This window comes from Chroicocephalus ridibundus, chromosome 1, assembly GCF_963924245.1.
Source record: "Chroicocephalus ridibundus chromosome 1, bChrRid1.1, whole genome shotgun sequence".
Lineage (NCBI taxonomy): Eukaryota > Metazoa > Chordata > Aves > Charadriiformes > Laridae > Chroicocephalus > Chroicocephalus ridibundus.
This window is the reverse complement of record NC_086284.1, coordinates 163,124,359-163,139,626: the sequence shown is the minus strand read 5'-3', so window position 1 is coordinate 163,139,626 and position 15,268 is coordinate 163,124,359. Positions and strand designations below refer to the sequence as shown.

Sequence of the window (15,268 nt, the reverse complement as noted above, 5' to 3'; positions counted from 1 at the left end):
AGGTCTTTGATAATCATACAGACAACTTGTAGATTTCTATCCAGGAATTCCTCTGGTAATTCAGTCATACAGTATTATTTGAGGGGGAAGTAATACCTTCAGAAATGAGCAGACTTATTTCTTCAACTTCTGGTGCCAGTAAACTACAGATAGCATTATTTGTGGCATGGCTTCACATGCGATCTTTTCTGTCCTTCAGGCAATAGATGCGAAGAAGAAGATGGATGATGGTCTGGGCTGCCTGGAGACAGCAGAGGAGGCCAGGAAGAAGCTGCAGAAGGACTTGGAGGGCTTGAGCCAGCGTTATGAGGAGAAGACAGCTGCATATGACAAGCTGGAAAAAACGAAGACCCGCCTGCAGCAAGAGCTGGATGACCTCACTGTAGACCTGGATCATCAGCGGCAGATTGTTTCCAACCTAGAGAAGAAGCAGAAGAAGTTTGATCAGGTATGACTTCAGTCATTGGGCATTCAGTAGGTGCATCTTATTGACAGATCTGCCTTAAGAATATCTAAGCAATGCTGCTTGGAGAATGCATATTTATTTCTGAACTAAGGCATAGCATGTAGATTGGAGAAATGAGCTTTCATAGAAGTAAATTAATTTTGTTCCATATGTAAGAAGTTTAGCAATGCTCCTTTTCCCAAAGGAATAACAAGATCAAGTTCAAAGTGGTGTTTGCAGATCATCTTTGAGAGAAAGTTGGAAATAATAGGTTGGAGGCCTAGGAAATCAGAAGTTTGTTCATTTGGGGTCATAACAGTTACTAAAGGTGGGATGGCATGCTTCATTCTTTGAAGCTGTATTTTCTTGGTTCCTTCTATCCATGGCAGAACAGTATTGAGAAGGCAGTAACAAAAAGATGTATGTTTACCTTGTTAGAGAATTGTCAGTAATTTCTCACAATACTGATGCTGTGCTCTTATAGCTCTTGGCAGAGGAGAAGAACATCTCCGCCAAGTATGCAGAAGAACGGGACCGCGCTGAGGCAGAAGCCCGTGAGAAGGAGACTAAGGCCCTCTCCTTGGCCAGAGCCCTGGAAGAAGCCATAGAGCAGAAAGCTGAGCTGGAACGAATCAATAAGCAGTTCCGCACAGAGATGGAAGACCTGATGAGTTCAAAGGATGATGTTGGGAAAAGTGTAAGTATGAAGTTAAAATATCCGGGCAGGAAATGTCACACAGGTGATACTGTTAGTTTAATACTGCAAAAAGCTTATGCTACTGTGAACACAGAGTAATGTAGAATAAAATACCGGATATTCTGTAGAAGAGGATATTCTGTAGAAGAGAATACTGGATACATTGTGAGTTTGTGAATGTTATGTTTGTATTACCTTAGTAGGTGAGAAAGATGGGTTGGGAGAGTCTGGAAATGACCCGGATGAGGTAGTGGCAAACTGAAAATTAACTGGTATCGTTGTGGTTGAGATGAAGGTTTAATGTGAGCCTAAAATACAGGGATTAGCCAGGCAATAAAAGACAGTAACCCCAATATTTCAAGACAAAAAAATGTTTTGATAAGCAGGAAGGAAAAGAAAAAGTTCAGAGGCTAAAAGGTAGTTTTTTGAATTATGTCAGAACCAGAGGTGTTCAGTTCTGGTAAGTCTGCAGTAGGTCAGGTCTGGGCTAACAAATGCTTTCTCTTTCTCCCCACCACCACACATACATGACCAGAACTAATAGGTAATCGTGATTCACACTGGCAGCTTGCAGTGTGTGAGCAGCTGGCTTTGAGGGGTATTTCTGCCCTAATACAAGGGACAGATATAGTGTTCTTAGACTTTTTTGCTCTTAGGAGAGGTGAAATTGTCTGTGCTCTTTAAGGAAACCTCACGTGTGGTACTGTGCTGTAGGTCCATGAGCTGGAGAAAGCTAAGCGAGCCCTGGAACAGCAGGTGGAGGAGATGAAGACACAGCTGGAAGAGCTGGAGGATGAACTGCAGGCCACAGAGGATGCCAAACTCCGGCTAGAAGTGAACCAACAGGCCATGAAGGCACAGTTTGACCGGGACCTCCAGGGACGTGATGAACAGAATGAAGAGAAGAAGAAACAGCTGATTAGACAAGTAAGAATTGCTCTGTAAATCCTGAAAGTGTTCTGTACACAAAGGCACTTGTGTCCAAAGATGGTTAAACAGACAGTGCCAATCCACAGATTCTTCTTACTGGTAACTCTCCGGGCAGCGATGCAAAGCTGTGAGAGACTTTCCTCCTTGTGTGCATGCTTGTTCAAACAGCCTTTGTCTATCAAAGGAACCCGTGTAGCTTTATTAGCAAGGAATGCTAGCCCCATCCCCCTGCCAGGAAGAATGAAAACAAGTCACATGCTTGCACTTAGGTACAGTTTGAAAGGGAAGTTTGAAAGCGAAAAGTAGCTGTTGGGAAATCAAGGAGCTGAAACATTGATGCCTGTATTTCTCCATACAGGTGCGGGAGATGGAGGCGGAATTGGAAGATGAACGAAAACAGCGCTCCATTGCCGTGGCTGCCAGGAAGAAGCTAGAGATGGACCTGAAGGATTTGGAAAGCCATATAGACACTGCTAACAAGAATCGTGAAGAAGCCATCAAGCAGCTCCGCAAACTGCAGGTGAGAAGCTGCAACTGTTTTAGCTGTCAGTGTAGAGCGTTTACCCAGGGAAATGGGATACAAGATTTCACCTCATGAGAACCATGCATCAGTGTCACAAGAGCAGCAGAGCCTTGTAGCAATTTACTGCAAAAGATTTATTGGCATTTCAAACATCCTTCTAACCCTGATCTGCCTGTTTAACTCCCTGGGAGACAAGCTGTAGGGAAAGTCCACTCTAGTGCTCGCCTTGTGTCAGTGTTTTTGGAAAGGATTATGGAGCTGCAAAGCTTAGAGGGACTTAAATACCATTTAGGCCTTCTCCTGCCCCAAGACAGTTCTGTTATGCTTTTGTAATTCCTACAAGCATTTGTCTGATCTGTTATTAGGAAAAACTCCAAATCCTCCCTAGACTGTCCATTCTATTGCTTCACTAGAAAGCTTGCTGTACCCTCCCTTTCCTCCCTCTGTATCTGATGAGATTATTTTTTTTTTTCTGCAATTTAAGCAGGTCTGTTTGCATCCGTTACTGCTTCTCCTTGTTAATTGTGAAACAGGAAAAGGACGATTCCTTTTGTTTATACAGCAACCTTTTTGGTAGCTGAAGATGAATCCCTGTTTCTGTTTTCTCTTCATGTTTCCTTAAGACAAACAAACACAAGTTGTTAATGTGGATGCTCTGAAATTCATCTTTTTTTTGTTCTCCCTTTTCAGGCACAGATGAAGGATTACATGCGGGAACTGGAGGACACACGTACTTCCAGAGAAGAGATCTTGGCACAGGCCAAAGAAAATGAGAAGAAGCTGAAGAGCATGGAGGCAGAGATGATCCAATTACAGGAGGTAATGGAATATGCGTTCAAGTGAAGGGCTTGTTCGTTTTCTTTGGCCAAAAACTAAGTGTAGCAGTCTAACCTCGAGTGGTTATTTCCTTTCTTTTGTACTTTTTGCTCTGCTCAAATATGAGGCCCGCTTCAAAATGCAGAATTTGGACCTTTTTTGACAGCTGTGACAGGAGTGTAGAAAACAAAGGAAGCTGTGGGGTGGGTGGGGAACAGACCGTGTCTTATAATTAAGTCTGGATCTAGCTAGAGACCATACCACCCTTTACCAGTAACTACTTCTTTCTATGCTGCATTAATTGGTAGCTTCCCATTGGATCACTGACCGTCTCGTTTTCATTCCAGGAACTTGCAGCTGCTGAGCGTGCCAAGCGCCAGGCCCAGCAAGAAAGGGATGAGCTGGCTGATGAGATTGCCAACAACAGTGGTAAAGGGTGAGTAATGTTCCCTGTTTAAGGGTGGAGGATCTGGTTTGAGAAAATACTTTGCAAGCTGTTATTTTTATGTAGACTGCAGCACGCGCTGTATCCCCTCTGCTCTGGAAAGACTGAGCTTATCCTGTAAAATTAGAAACGGTGAATTTTCCCCAAGGCATTAGTGCCACCAACATGATTTCATGATTCTGTGTCCTATAGAGCACTGGCTATGGAGGAAAAGAGACGCCTGGAGGCACGGATAGCTCAGCTGGAGGAGGAGTTAGAAGAAGAACAGGGCAACACAGAGATAATCAATGACCGGCTCAAGAAGGCAAATCTTCAGGTACCTGTTCAGGCTGCATGTGCCAGCAGGGGTTCTCTAGTCAGTGTAAATTGTCAAACTGCACTCAAAGTAATGCCAGCTGCTGCTTCGTGTACAGTGCAGGCCCTCAGAAGTCCGTAGAAGCAAGCAAGATGAAACACATGAATACCACAATACAGAAAATAGGGTGGGCAGTCAGAGGTGATGTTAACTCACTGGTTTTGATCATTTAGATCATTGGGTAGCTGGAACAATCTCCCAAGTTTATTTAAAAAACACAAACAACAAAACAAACCCAAAAACTCCCAGTCCCTTTTTTCTATATAAAGGAATTACGAGAAAGATGAGCTGTAGCATGCTGCTCCAACTTGGCATGCTGAACAGTGCCACAATGTGTTTGGAAAATGACTTTTCTGCCAGTTCTATGCTTCTTCAAATGGACTAACCATATGGAATTTGTTAGGCTGCTATAGAAACCGTGATCTTAATCTGCCTGTTCTCTGCCATATTTTATCTGCCCAACTTTGAGAGTCAAGCATGTTGTTTTCTTAGCGCTCCAAAACCAAGGAGCTAGGGCTGATCATTTCCCAAACGATTGTTCACTCCGGTGGATGAGCACATAATTCTCTACTTGGTTGACTGTTAGCCACAGCCCTGGTTTGGAAGTGGACCAAGTTCTTGCCCTTTCACCTTTGAATGTCGGTATTTTTAAGCTGCTTCTTTGTAGTGGAAGTAGACAGACAGTAAATAAATGATAAATTAGTAAAGCACACATATTGGATCCACTTGCCTCAGGCCTTCACCCCAGAAAGCATTGTATGCGATTGTCAAATTTAGCCCTAAGAGGAGGTTGATAAACCTGTTATTCAAGGAATTACTTTGAAAATCTGGGTAAACTAAGATATTCTGAGAAGTAGCCTGCCTACAAACAGCTCCCTCTGTATCAGAGTTATTCCAGGTATTCAGCTCACCCCGAGGGTCCTTTTTTCTTTGTGTGTCAGCATGTGTCTGAGAAATAAATCAGCCTTTCAGGCTGCAGCGCTCGATATGCTGAGTACTTCTCTCTGCAGATTGATCAGATGAATGCTGACCTGAATGCTGAGCGTAGCAACGCACAGAAGAATGAGAACGCTCGCCAGCAGATGGAGCGCCAGAACAAGGAGCTGAAGCTCAAACTGCAGGAGATGGAGAGTGCAGTAAAGTCCAAGTACAAGGCTACCATCACAGCCTTGGAAGCAAAGATAGCGCAGCTGGAAGAGCAGTTGGACATGGAGACAAAGTATGTCCTAGTATAAACTCTGTCTGTTTTACAAACCTCCACCCACTCTGGCATTTTAAGTTCTTCTGAACAAATTCTGATTTTACGAGAGTGAGTGAAGGCTTCATCCTAGGTATACTGGGTAGTACAGATGTAAGATCTTGGTAAACCTTCCTTGTTTTTCACTATGGAAACTTGTAGCTTCTTCCAGACTTAATCACTCATAAAACTGCAGCTGTGGTACACTTGCTGTCCCTCTGTAGCTTCAGGAAAGGTCATATCTGTGTGACATCAGTGCCTTTTGGTCATTTTTGGGAAACATTGCCTCCCATCCCCCCTTTTTTTCTAAGTAGGATGACTTTTGCTGTCTTCCTAGTTTCTAATTTGCTCAAGTCAGGTCATCTTGTTGGGAACAATGGGAGATAAGTTCTTGTCTGAGCATCACTGTATTTCTGTGTAGGGAGCGCCAGGCTGCCAGCAAGCAGGTGCGTCGTGCCGAGAAGAAGCTGAAAGATATCTTGCTGCAGGTGGATGATGAGAGGCGTAATGCTGAGCAATTCAAAGATCAGGTGTGTATAGTTACCTGCAGCATTGGTGAGTCTTCTGGTGGGAGGACTTCCCTTCTGTGACCAAGGCATCATCTCCATGTAAAAGGCCTCTGGCATTAACCTTCCTATGGATTTCTCTTCTTTTCCCTCACTGTCATAATTACAAGATGACACAGATGAAAATGTAATGCTTTTAAGGAAAAGCTTGGAGCTGTCAAGTCCTAGGTGGCTTCCTTCAGAAAGGGAAGAGGGGCTTTGGAAATTCTGCTTTTTGCTGCTCTACCTACTGTGCTGTAACTGGGGAAACACTGAGCTCTTCTCTTTTTTTTTTCTTTTTTTTTTCCTCTCCCCGTACACGCTCAGGCGGACAAGGCAAACTTGCGCTTGAAGCAGCTGAAACGCCAGCTTGAGGAAGCAGAAGAGGAGGCCCAGCGAGCTAACGCATCCCGTAGGAAGCTCCAGCGTGAGCTGGAGGATGCCACTGAAACAGCCGATGCAATGAATAGAGAAGTCAGCTCCCTGAAGAGCAAACTCAGGTAAGGCAGAGCATTTTGTGCAATACCTTGGCAGCCAGTCCAGTGTAGTCTTGCTGTAACTGCTCCCAGTGGCAGCTGCCCGCAGCAAACAGCATGGCCAGGTACTTCCTTACCTGTTTTGGGGCTTTGAGCAACCCTGGTCTAGTGGGAGGGAGGTGTCCCTGCCCATGGCTGGGGGTTGGAACTAGATGATCTTTAAGGTCCCTTCCAACCCAAACCATTCTATGATTCTTTCCAAAGCCTGTCCTGTCTGGTGAGTTCAGTGAAACCTTGTCTTACTGATGTACTGTCCATCCCACCCTAGGCGCGGGGACCTGCCATTTGTTGTGACACGTCGAATTGTCAGGAAGGGTACAGGAGAGTGCTCCGATGAGGAAGTGGACGGCAAGGCAGATGCTGGTGATGCCAAAGCTACTGAATAAGTCCTCCCATTTGACCCAGGTTACACATGATGGAGTGACCCATCCACCCTCCCCTCTTCCATTGGACTTTCAGCAAACCCTCTCCTCCTAAATTGGCTGGGGATCTGCAGAGCAAGCCCAGCTCTGTGTATCTGGAGCCATTGGGCATCTGTGTTCCCAGTTTCCTCCTCTTTCCAGTTTCCTAATCCTCTGTATTTAATGCCAAAGAGTTGGGGCTCTGAAATCTGACCAGCAGTTTGGCCACTACAAAGGCCTGTAGAAGAACTGTCTGTGCCATGTCTGCTGGTGAATCCTTACACAGTTTGGAGGGAGTGGGGTTAGGGAAAGATTATTTTTGCTGTAAATCTCCTTTGTCTTCGATTCTAGCTGCAGGGAAGCTCCTTTCTGTATTCTTTCCCCTCCCTCTTTGTTTGCTTTTGGCAATCATGTTCAGTGACCTCAGACTTCTGCCTCTTTTAATCTGCCCACCCACGTGGTTTGGGAGCAGTTTCAGGAAAAACGGTGTGCTTTGGCCATGGCAACTTGCCCTTTCTTCTTTCATATGTTTCCAGGGAGGGGTGAAGAGGGAAGCTCCTCTTGGGACCAGTTACCTGGAGGACTTGCCAAAGTTGTCCTTTTTTTTTTTTTCCTTTATTTTTTTTTTCCCTCTTCTAATTTTTACTGTCTGGACAGATCTCTGAAGTGCAATGATGTCCTGTTAGTGTCTCTGCCTCTGAGCGGTTTCATCTAAAGTAGCGTGGACCAGTAGTTAATGACGGGCTGGGGAAGCAGAACAATGTCCTTGTGCTTGTCTGAGAATCTCTGGGGGACCAAATATATTTAATGGCAATAGACAGAATCTAGGGGAACTTAATAGGGTAGTGGGCAGAGGGTGGGGATAAGGGGAGGGAAAGCCTTCTTTTATTGACATGTCCAAGCCTCTTGCACCTGCTCTATAACCAGGGGTTGGGATTAGTTATTGTGCACCATTGACTAAGAGTATATTAAAAAACCTTTAATCTGCACAGATATATGTAAGGCCTTTGTATCTCTCGTAATAAGTAATTAAGAAAAAAATAAAGGTCTTTATCACTGCCTTTCTATTGGGACCATGGTTATATATAGATAGTCTTTACTTTTCTACACCGTACACTGGTTGCTGGATTTACCTGTATTCTTAACCATATTGTATATGCTGCATTTAGACCTACTTATGAGCAAAGTAAAAAATAATTAAATATGAAGCGCCATACTGTATGCCTGAAGCGCTCTAAATGCAGGAGCCTTATGTCCCAATTGCTGTCACAAAAAAAAGATTAATTTTTTTTTTTATATAATAAAAGTGCCTTAGCATGTGCCTCAGCTGTGTGTCACCACTACAGTCAGTAATGGTTTACTGGTGCTCCACTGATGTTACCAATAAAGATTATCCATGTGCTGCAGTCTGTGTGCGCGTGTTGCCGTTCCCTCCTTCCCTCGGTGCACCAAAGATCAGACGTGTCACCTCCAAAGGTAGCGCCTGTGGTGTCAGAGCATCGGCCTGTCCTGTCAGCAGCGCTGCAGACATCCCCTGGCGCCGAGTGAGCGACTCTCCGTAGCCGAAATCAGGTGTTATGGCACCCTCAGTGTGTCACCGGGGCAGCTGGCAGTGGCCAACACGGGGGATTTTGGAGGAAGAGAATGCACCTCGTTTGTGCATTTTCAGAGAGTTACCTATTCAAAACAGGAGGCTGTGACTTTCATCTGAGCTAGTTCCGTTCTTGGCCTGTGGATGGTATTTCTGAGTCTGTAACTAACAACCGTGCAAACAAACTCTCTTCTTCACTTTTATTTCCAATCTCGGGAGTCACTGGAAAGTGAGGTTAGTGGAGGAGGTGACAGATGTCTAGAAGTCTCTTTTATCAATGGATTGTCAAAATTGCCTTTCACTAATCTTCCAGCTTGTCCCCAGAAAAATCTACTTTTTGTTACATTTTTGCTAGAAATAGAAAAACCTGTGGCTGTATTCATCGTATGGTCCATGGCCCTTTGAACTGCGCCAGGTGTGTTCACGTGTTCTGGTGCTACAGCCAGGGCATAAAAAGCTCGAGCGTGACGCCAGCACCTGATAATTGTAACCTCGTCCTTTTCATCCTGTGTTGGCAGAGTTTTAAAACTTGATGTGAAAGTCTTGAGTTAGAAATTGTGGCTGGGGCTGGGTCAGAGCCTGGGTGGAAGTGCCGGGGAAGGAAGCGCCGGTGTTCACCACGAGGGCTACGGCGCGGCCGGCAAGTGCTGCTGCCAAGGCTGGTGCTGGTAAACAAGGAGCAGGGAGGGTGCAGCTTACAGTAAACTCCTTCTCAGGGGAGCGCGTGTGTCTGCTCAAAGGGTGGGATTTCTGTCTAAGCAAATGGTGAGAGGGGAAAAAGTCTTCTCATTAAGAAACATAAGTGTAGGCAGAAGTTTAAAAAAAGAAAAAAGGGGGGGGGGAGGATGTGCAGAAGGAGGAGGGATGAAGATTCACCACGTGCTGCCGTGTGTGTGTGTAGTCACATCAAGGGGTCAGTGTGAGCATGAACAACTTTTGACGTTACATTCCACAGGCTGCAGCTTTTTGAAAGCCTGAATAGGGATTGGTGTGTGAAGGGATGGAGGTGCGTTCGTGGCACGTGGAATACAGGCGCTGCTCTGCTGGTGTCTTGTGGATGCACTTAAAAACAGGACTGGAGTTACTCTCGTCTGGGAGTTTATTCGTTCAGATACTTCGATCTTTTTCCAAAGTGTTTTGCAGAAAACATGTAGGGTATCTTTGTGAACAGCGTGCCCTTTAAATTACATTAACATTGCTTTCCCCATCATAGGATCATCTTGAAATAACACCAGCTGGCCAGGCACTGCTGTGATACAGAGCGGAACTGCCCTAACACCTGTGCCGACGGCATGATGACCCTTTTCAGCTCAGGCTGCTTTTTGTGCCCTTTGCGTTGCGGTGTGTGAGCCGGCGTACTGCTGGGATGCTGCTCAAGATGGAAAGAGACTTGTGTCTTTTTTTCCTCTGGCACAGTACTTGCCTTCAACTTTCCTTTTCTCTTGGTCCAGCCCCGTGGAAGAGCCAAAATTAGTATCCCACAACATTTTCCACTTTGCAGAGTGCAACCTTGAGCTAGTGAGTTCTCCTGCCTCCAGGTTAGTTGCTCTTCTGTGGGTCTCTAGAGCTGCTAAATGCCTCACACAGGTTTTCCTGCAATTTTGGGGATGGTCCGAGTAGGTGAGCGGTTACAAATGCTGTAATAAGCGAGAGTGGAAAAGAGATTGAACTGGGACCTGATCTGCAGGCCCTGTGTTCCAGTCGTTCCTGGAAGTCCGTGCTAGAGCTCTGTTTGTTGCCTGCAACCTCAGGGCTGATCCCAGTAGGTATTGGAAGGGTCTGAATGAGAGGGGCACGGGGACGTAGTATCAGACAATGCAAGGGATGATGGTAAAGTTGATTTCAAACACTCCTGTCCCTGCACTGGACCATTGTGCTGGCACCAAGACTCTGTAAACTAGATCATTAAAGATAATAAACCTGGCTAAAAAAAAATAAAAAATAATTGATGCAGGTTACAGTGTGGACCCCGCAGGCTGTTGTAAGAGCAGAACCGAGGGGCAGAGCAATCGGCCCTGTCACAGCCCCGGGGAGACGGAGGTAAATCACTATCAGTGAGAGCAGCTGAGCGCTCGGCTTGCTCCTGCTCCAGCTTCCCCCCGGGCAGAGTGAAGGCAGTGGCCATTAGAGCCAGCTCCAGCTGGGTTCCTGGGCTGCAGCAGCAGTGACCTGCCAAATTTAGGATTTAACCCTCTTCCATTTCCTCCCCAAACTGTCTCAAGTACCACTTTAATGTAAATGGAGAATTGCTTTGTCAAAGCCCAGGGTGCAGATGAAATGGCTGCGGGGCTGGGATGCCTCAGTGACAGGCACGGGAGGGAGGGAGAGAGGGGGGAGCTACGGTGGAAAACTGCATCCTTCCCTGCTGGGAGGGAGACGTGGGCGAGGGACGCTTCAGAGCAGCGGTTTGAGTGATCTGGAACTAAAACGCAGGCTGCTGCGGCCCAACTAGAGATCAGCAACAGGCCCCGGGGGCATCCATCCAGGGGTGCACAGCCTGGCTCCTGGCACTCAGCAGGGAGGGAGCTCTGGAGCTGGTGTGGGTCCCCCCAGGCTGGCTGGGTACAGGGCTGGGCTCCCTGTCCTGGGACCTGCCCAGCCTGGTCTGGAGATGCCTTGTCCCAACCCTGCTGGCAAGATCCCAGCTGTGTTGCTTTCCCTGAAGAGCCCGGATCCCAGCTTTGCCGGGGGCATGTCCTTTCACGCTCTGTCTCCAAGCACAGCCAGAGACAGTAGTCCCAGTTCCAGGATAGATAGCTAATACTAGTAGATAAGTGTTTGCTGTCTCTCTGGACCTATTTCTTTCCTTCCTCTGATGCCAACAGTGGGAGCAAAAGCAGAAGGAAAAGGAGGAAAAACAAAAAAAAAACCAAACAAAAACTCCTCCAGTCCTAAATTGGTGACTCTCACGTCCTTGCTACCGTTTTGAGCCAGCGTGGCCGAGCAAAGCAGCCGTGCAGCAAGAGGGAAAGAAAAACGTGAAACATCTTGAGCGATGATGGTCTGGCAGGTGAGAGGAGAGGCGCTGGAGTCCCTTCTCAAGTCAGCTTCCTGCGGGGGGGCAGCCTCCCTCTCCGAGAGTGGGGAGGGCAGGCCTACGGCGCTTTCAATTGGGGTAAAATGCGCAGAGAAAGGGCACTTAAGCGTCAGCTGGGTAAAAGTACCCTCATACTGGACTGGGCCGTCGCTTGGTTGCGTGTATGAGGGGCACTTAAGGCAGGCTGCCCTCCCCGCTCACCCACGGCGCTGAGGACATGCGCAGGCAGCAGAAGTCCGTGGGACGCGACGCTGCCAGGGTGCGCGTGTGCCCCGCGGGAGAGGTCTGCCCTGGGGGTTTCGCTATTGCTCAGCTCCCCGGCCCTAGGGAGGAACAAGGGAGGAAATGGGGAAATGATGGTGCTGCTGGAGCAGCTGGCCTCGCCATGCTGCCTTACTCATAACGCGGTTGTGTGCGCTGCTAATTAATCTGGAATTATGCTGTGAATGGCTTCATTCACTACAGTCTTAATTGTCTTTGGATGGAAATTGTGTGGAATCTCATGGAAGAGGGTGTTACGTTAGGGTGTGTTGCTTGGGATCACTTTCTTAGGCTCCCTTTTAGTACAGGAGCCATCACTCAAATCCCTGACCTCGTGTAAGGCCGGGGGGCTTTGTGGCCAGAAAAAGTCTCAGTGGGGACAAGTTATGAGTGGAGGGGGCGGGCCGTGGTCAGCTGAGAGATTTGCCGAGAAGCAGCGAGATGCTGAAGCGCATCGCCAAGAGCTGGGCTGACCAGCCGGCCCCGTAAAGCAGCCTACGCCAGCTTTGTGGGTGAAGTGATGACTTGGAGGGGAAAAAAAACACCTCACCAACCCTTGGAGCTGTAATCAAAGAAATTTTGCTTCTTGCTTTTCATTCCCACTGTATCCAGGGAAACATCTCTGTGTGTTGCCTTATAAAGAAACAGCATCGCACCAGAGCCGAGCCCACCTTTCACTTTTCCTCCCCCAAACTCCAGGCGCTGAGCTCTCCTGCTGCGGCAGGGAGGGAAGCATCCTTTCCCCTAGCCCAGGCTCTTCCCTTCCACACCCCGTTTCCCAATCCTGGGCTGTCCCCGGGGGGCTTGAGAGGACCCTGGCAAAACCTCCCAGCCCTGCAGGCTGCTGGGTGGGTGCAGCCCCCCCAGGCTGCCCCATGGCCAGCGGGCGTGTGCCAAAACCTTGTTGTTTCATTTCCTTCTCAGCACTTCCCCTCTGAGGGCTGAGAGGGGCGCAGGGGCTGCATGCACCGTGCCTGGGCTGCCAAATTCATCCTGGGTCGGAGCTGGCTCTTACAGACCCTGTTTCTGCCTCCCAAAGCCTCCCCTGCAGCCGGTGCGGGTGCGAGGAGCTTCACCTCTGGAGGAGAGACCCAGTCCCAGGCAAGGCTCTCGGCTTGCAATAAGAAATGCTAACGATGTCGTTAGAAACTGCAGCGGGCTTTGAAGCAGAGGTATCAGCAGAGCCAAAAAAGGTTTTAACGAGGTAACACGCGGCCCAATTTGCTGTGCAGGCTTTTGATCCCTTCTGCTGTCGATGTAATTGCGTGCCGCACCGCTCATAGCTCGCCGGCTCGTTGTTTTCAGAAGCATGAGGCACCCAGCTGTCTCGCCCTGATGTGTGCTTGTGGGTAAGGCGCGCATAAGGCTCTTGATCAGCTTTTGCTTGAAGCCCGGCTCACCATTTCCCTCTCACCTGGGAAGTTTCTGGGAGACAACTTCAAAGACACGGCTTCTGCTCCAGAGAGGATCCGCAGCTAAGAAACCGCAGTGGGACCCCACGCGAGGAAAGGTGCCGGGTTTGTGCTCTCCGTGTTTACTCAGGCCCTCGCTGTGAAGCTGAAGGGAGTTTATCGTCATGACACCCCGTCCCCTTTGCTAAGGGCAGTGCTCAGCTCTCTGCTGCAGCCGGGGTGTTTGGGTCCGAGGAGAGACGGCCAGCGCAGCCAGCAGCCCTGGTGTTCCACTGGAGGGTAACACACAGCATCTCCGTGGCGCAGGAGGGAACCTACACCAAGAGGAAAACCTCCCCTACCCCAGAGGTCGTTCGCCTGCACCCCTTCCCCAGGCAGAAGCTGAGAAAAACAGAGGTGTTTGAATAGAAAAGCCGGCGGAGTGGCTGGGGACAAGTGCCTGAATGTGCAGGGCTGACTGGTGCAGGACACGTGTCCCCGCTGCCACCGACAGAAGCGTCGGGACAGGGATGGGACCAGCACGGATGTTCCAGCAGCCAAGGATGCGGTGCCACGTGGAGCGTGGCCTGTGGGGCTGGTCCTCCCCTCGCAGGGCGTAGCGCGTCCCCAGCGTAGCTTTGGGGGGACACTGACAAGCAAAGCCTGCCACCGTGTCCCCAAGAAGGGACCCGACTTGTTTACTTTGGGCAGCAGATGAATGAGGGTTAGGGACAAAATCAGAGCGAGAGGGACCAGATCACAGCTTCTCTGTGGCTCCTCTCTCATTATCCGGGTGCAGAGAGGCATGTGACGGAGAGAGGAGGTGGTCACCCACCGCATGGACATGGGAGGAGCTGCATCCAGGATTATTGTGCAGGACGGTCTGGAAATAGCCTCTCTCCAAAGCCAGATTCCAAGGTCTTGGTGGACAGAGTGACCGTTCCCTGCTCTGCTGTCCATGCCCTGACAGAGGAGTCCCTCAAAATCTTCCCTCAGCATCCCCCCGGCACCTCTGCAAGCCGTGCTCCGGGGTGCCTGCTCTCTATAGGGCCGCAGTACCTCCGGCTCGCCCAGCAGGAGAGGCTGCCTCACCACACCGCCGTGGACTATTAAAAGCAGCAAGATGATTAAAATAAACTGTCACAGGACATTCATACCAAACAAAAAGCATGAGCTGGAATCCTTCGTTTCCTAGCAAAGTTAATCTGTATTTGCAGGCAAGGGAGATGCCCTGGAGTCGGGAGGCGGCCGGGCGATGCTGGCAGGACGCTCCCCAGCCCCACTTCTCCATCGGCAAGCGGTGTGTGGGCAGGGTGACTCCAGTTTCCCCCCTCGAACAAAGCCTTTCCTGACCGCTGGGGCGGAGGAAGGAAACACCCCGCAGCGGGAAGAGCTGTGGCTGGAAAGGCCGGTGTTCTCTTCCCGGCCGCAGCAGAGCCACGGCCGCGCTGCAGGAGGGGGAGAGGTGCCTGGGTGGGAGCTCATGGGGCACCTCTCGCCCGCAGCCGGGGCTGTGGGGTTGAGCCCTGTGCTGGTGTCTCCGGGGTAGGCGTATTTCAGAGGCAGAAAACCTTCCTGCCCTGCTCTTGCAGGGTCAGGTGTAGGCACTGCAAAGGGTGCGACACGACTTCGGCCACGCTTCCCGGTATTCCCTGCAGTAGGCGAAACATGGTACTGGGGTCTGCTAGACGGACGGGTGCCTGCCCAGCACCAAGAGCCCCCCAGGCCGTGCTTGCTGTTGCACCCTGATCGTGCGCTTTCTCTGGGCTCAAGTTGGGCTTTGAACCGCCCCGTTCCCACCCACCGAGGCAGAGAGGGCTCCCTGTGAATTGTCGCGGGCTGGTAGGACTTTCGCTCACCCCGGGGCCAACCAGAAGAGCCCACGGCTCCCTTCTGCACTCGGTTTCCTCCAGCAAAGATTAGAGGCTCCCTGACATCCCTCCAGCTGGTCCCAGCCACCCTCCTGCCTGCCCAACGGGGCCCCTGCCATTACTAAAAACGAGGCACTTTTAAGCTCATGTTTAGGCTGAGGGTAAAGCCTTGGTTGCAACCACTCAA

The 15,268-nt window shown here is 49.4% G+C and overlaps 1 protein-coding gene across 1 annotated transcript in view; it reads left to right on the top strand.

Moving 5' to 3' along the window:
• Positions 1-8,336, top strand: part of MYH9 (myosin heavy chain 9) — a 72,616-nt gene extending 64,280 nt beyond the window's left edge. The window contains exons 31-41 of the mRNA XM_063321789.1: positions 200-448; positions 930-1,142; positions 1,857-2,069; positions 2,431-2,592; positions 3,286-3,414; positions 3,759-3,847; positions 4,049-4,172; positions 5,222-5,430; positions 5,870-5,978; positions 6,321-6,493; positions 6,798-8,336. Coding sequence (XP_063177859.1) covers positions 200-448; positions 930-1,142; positions 1,857-2,069; positions 2,431-2,592; positions 3,286-3,414; positions 3,759-3,847; positions 4,049-4,172; positions 5,222-5,430; positions 5,870-5,978; positions 6,321-6,493; positions 6,798-6,915 — 1,788 coding nt within the window. The 3' untranslated portion in view covers positions 6,916-8,336. The remainder of the gene's footprint in view (positions 1-199; positions 449-929; positions 1,143-1,856; positions 2,070-2,430; positions 2,593-3,285; positions 3,415-3,758; positions 3,848-4,048; positions 4,173-5,221; positions 5,431-5,869; positions 5,979-6,320; positions 6,494-6,797) is intronic.
• Positions 8,337-15,268: the final 6,932 nt, after the last annotated feature.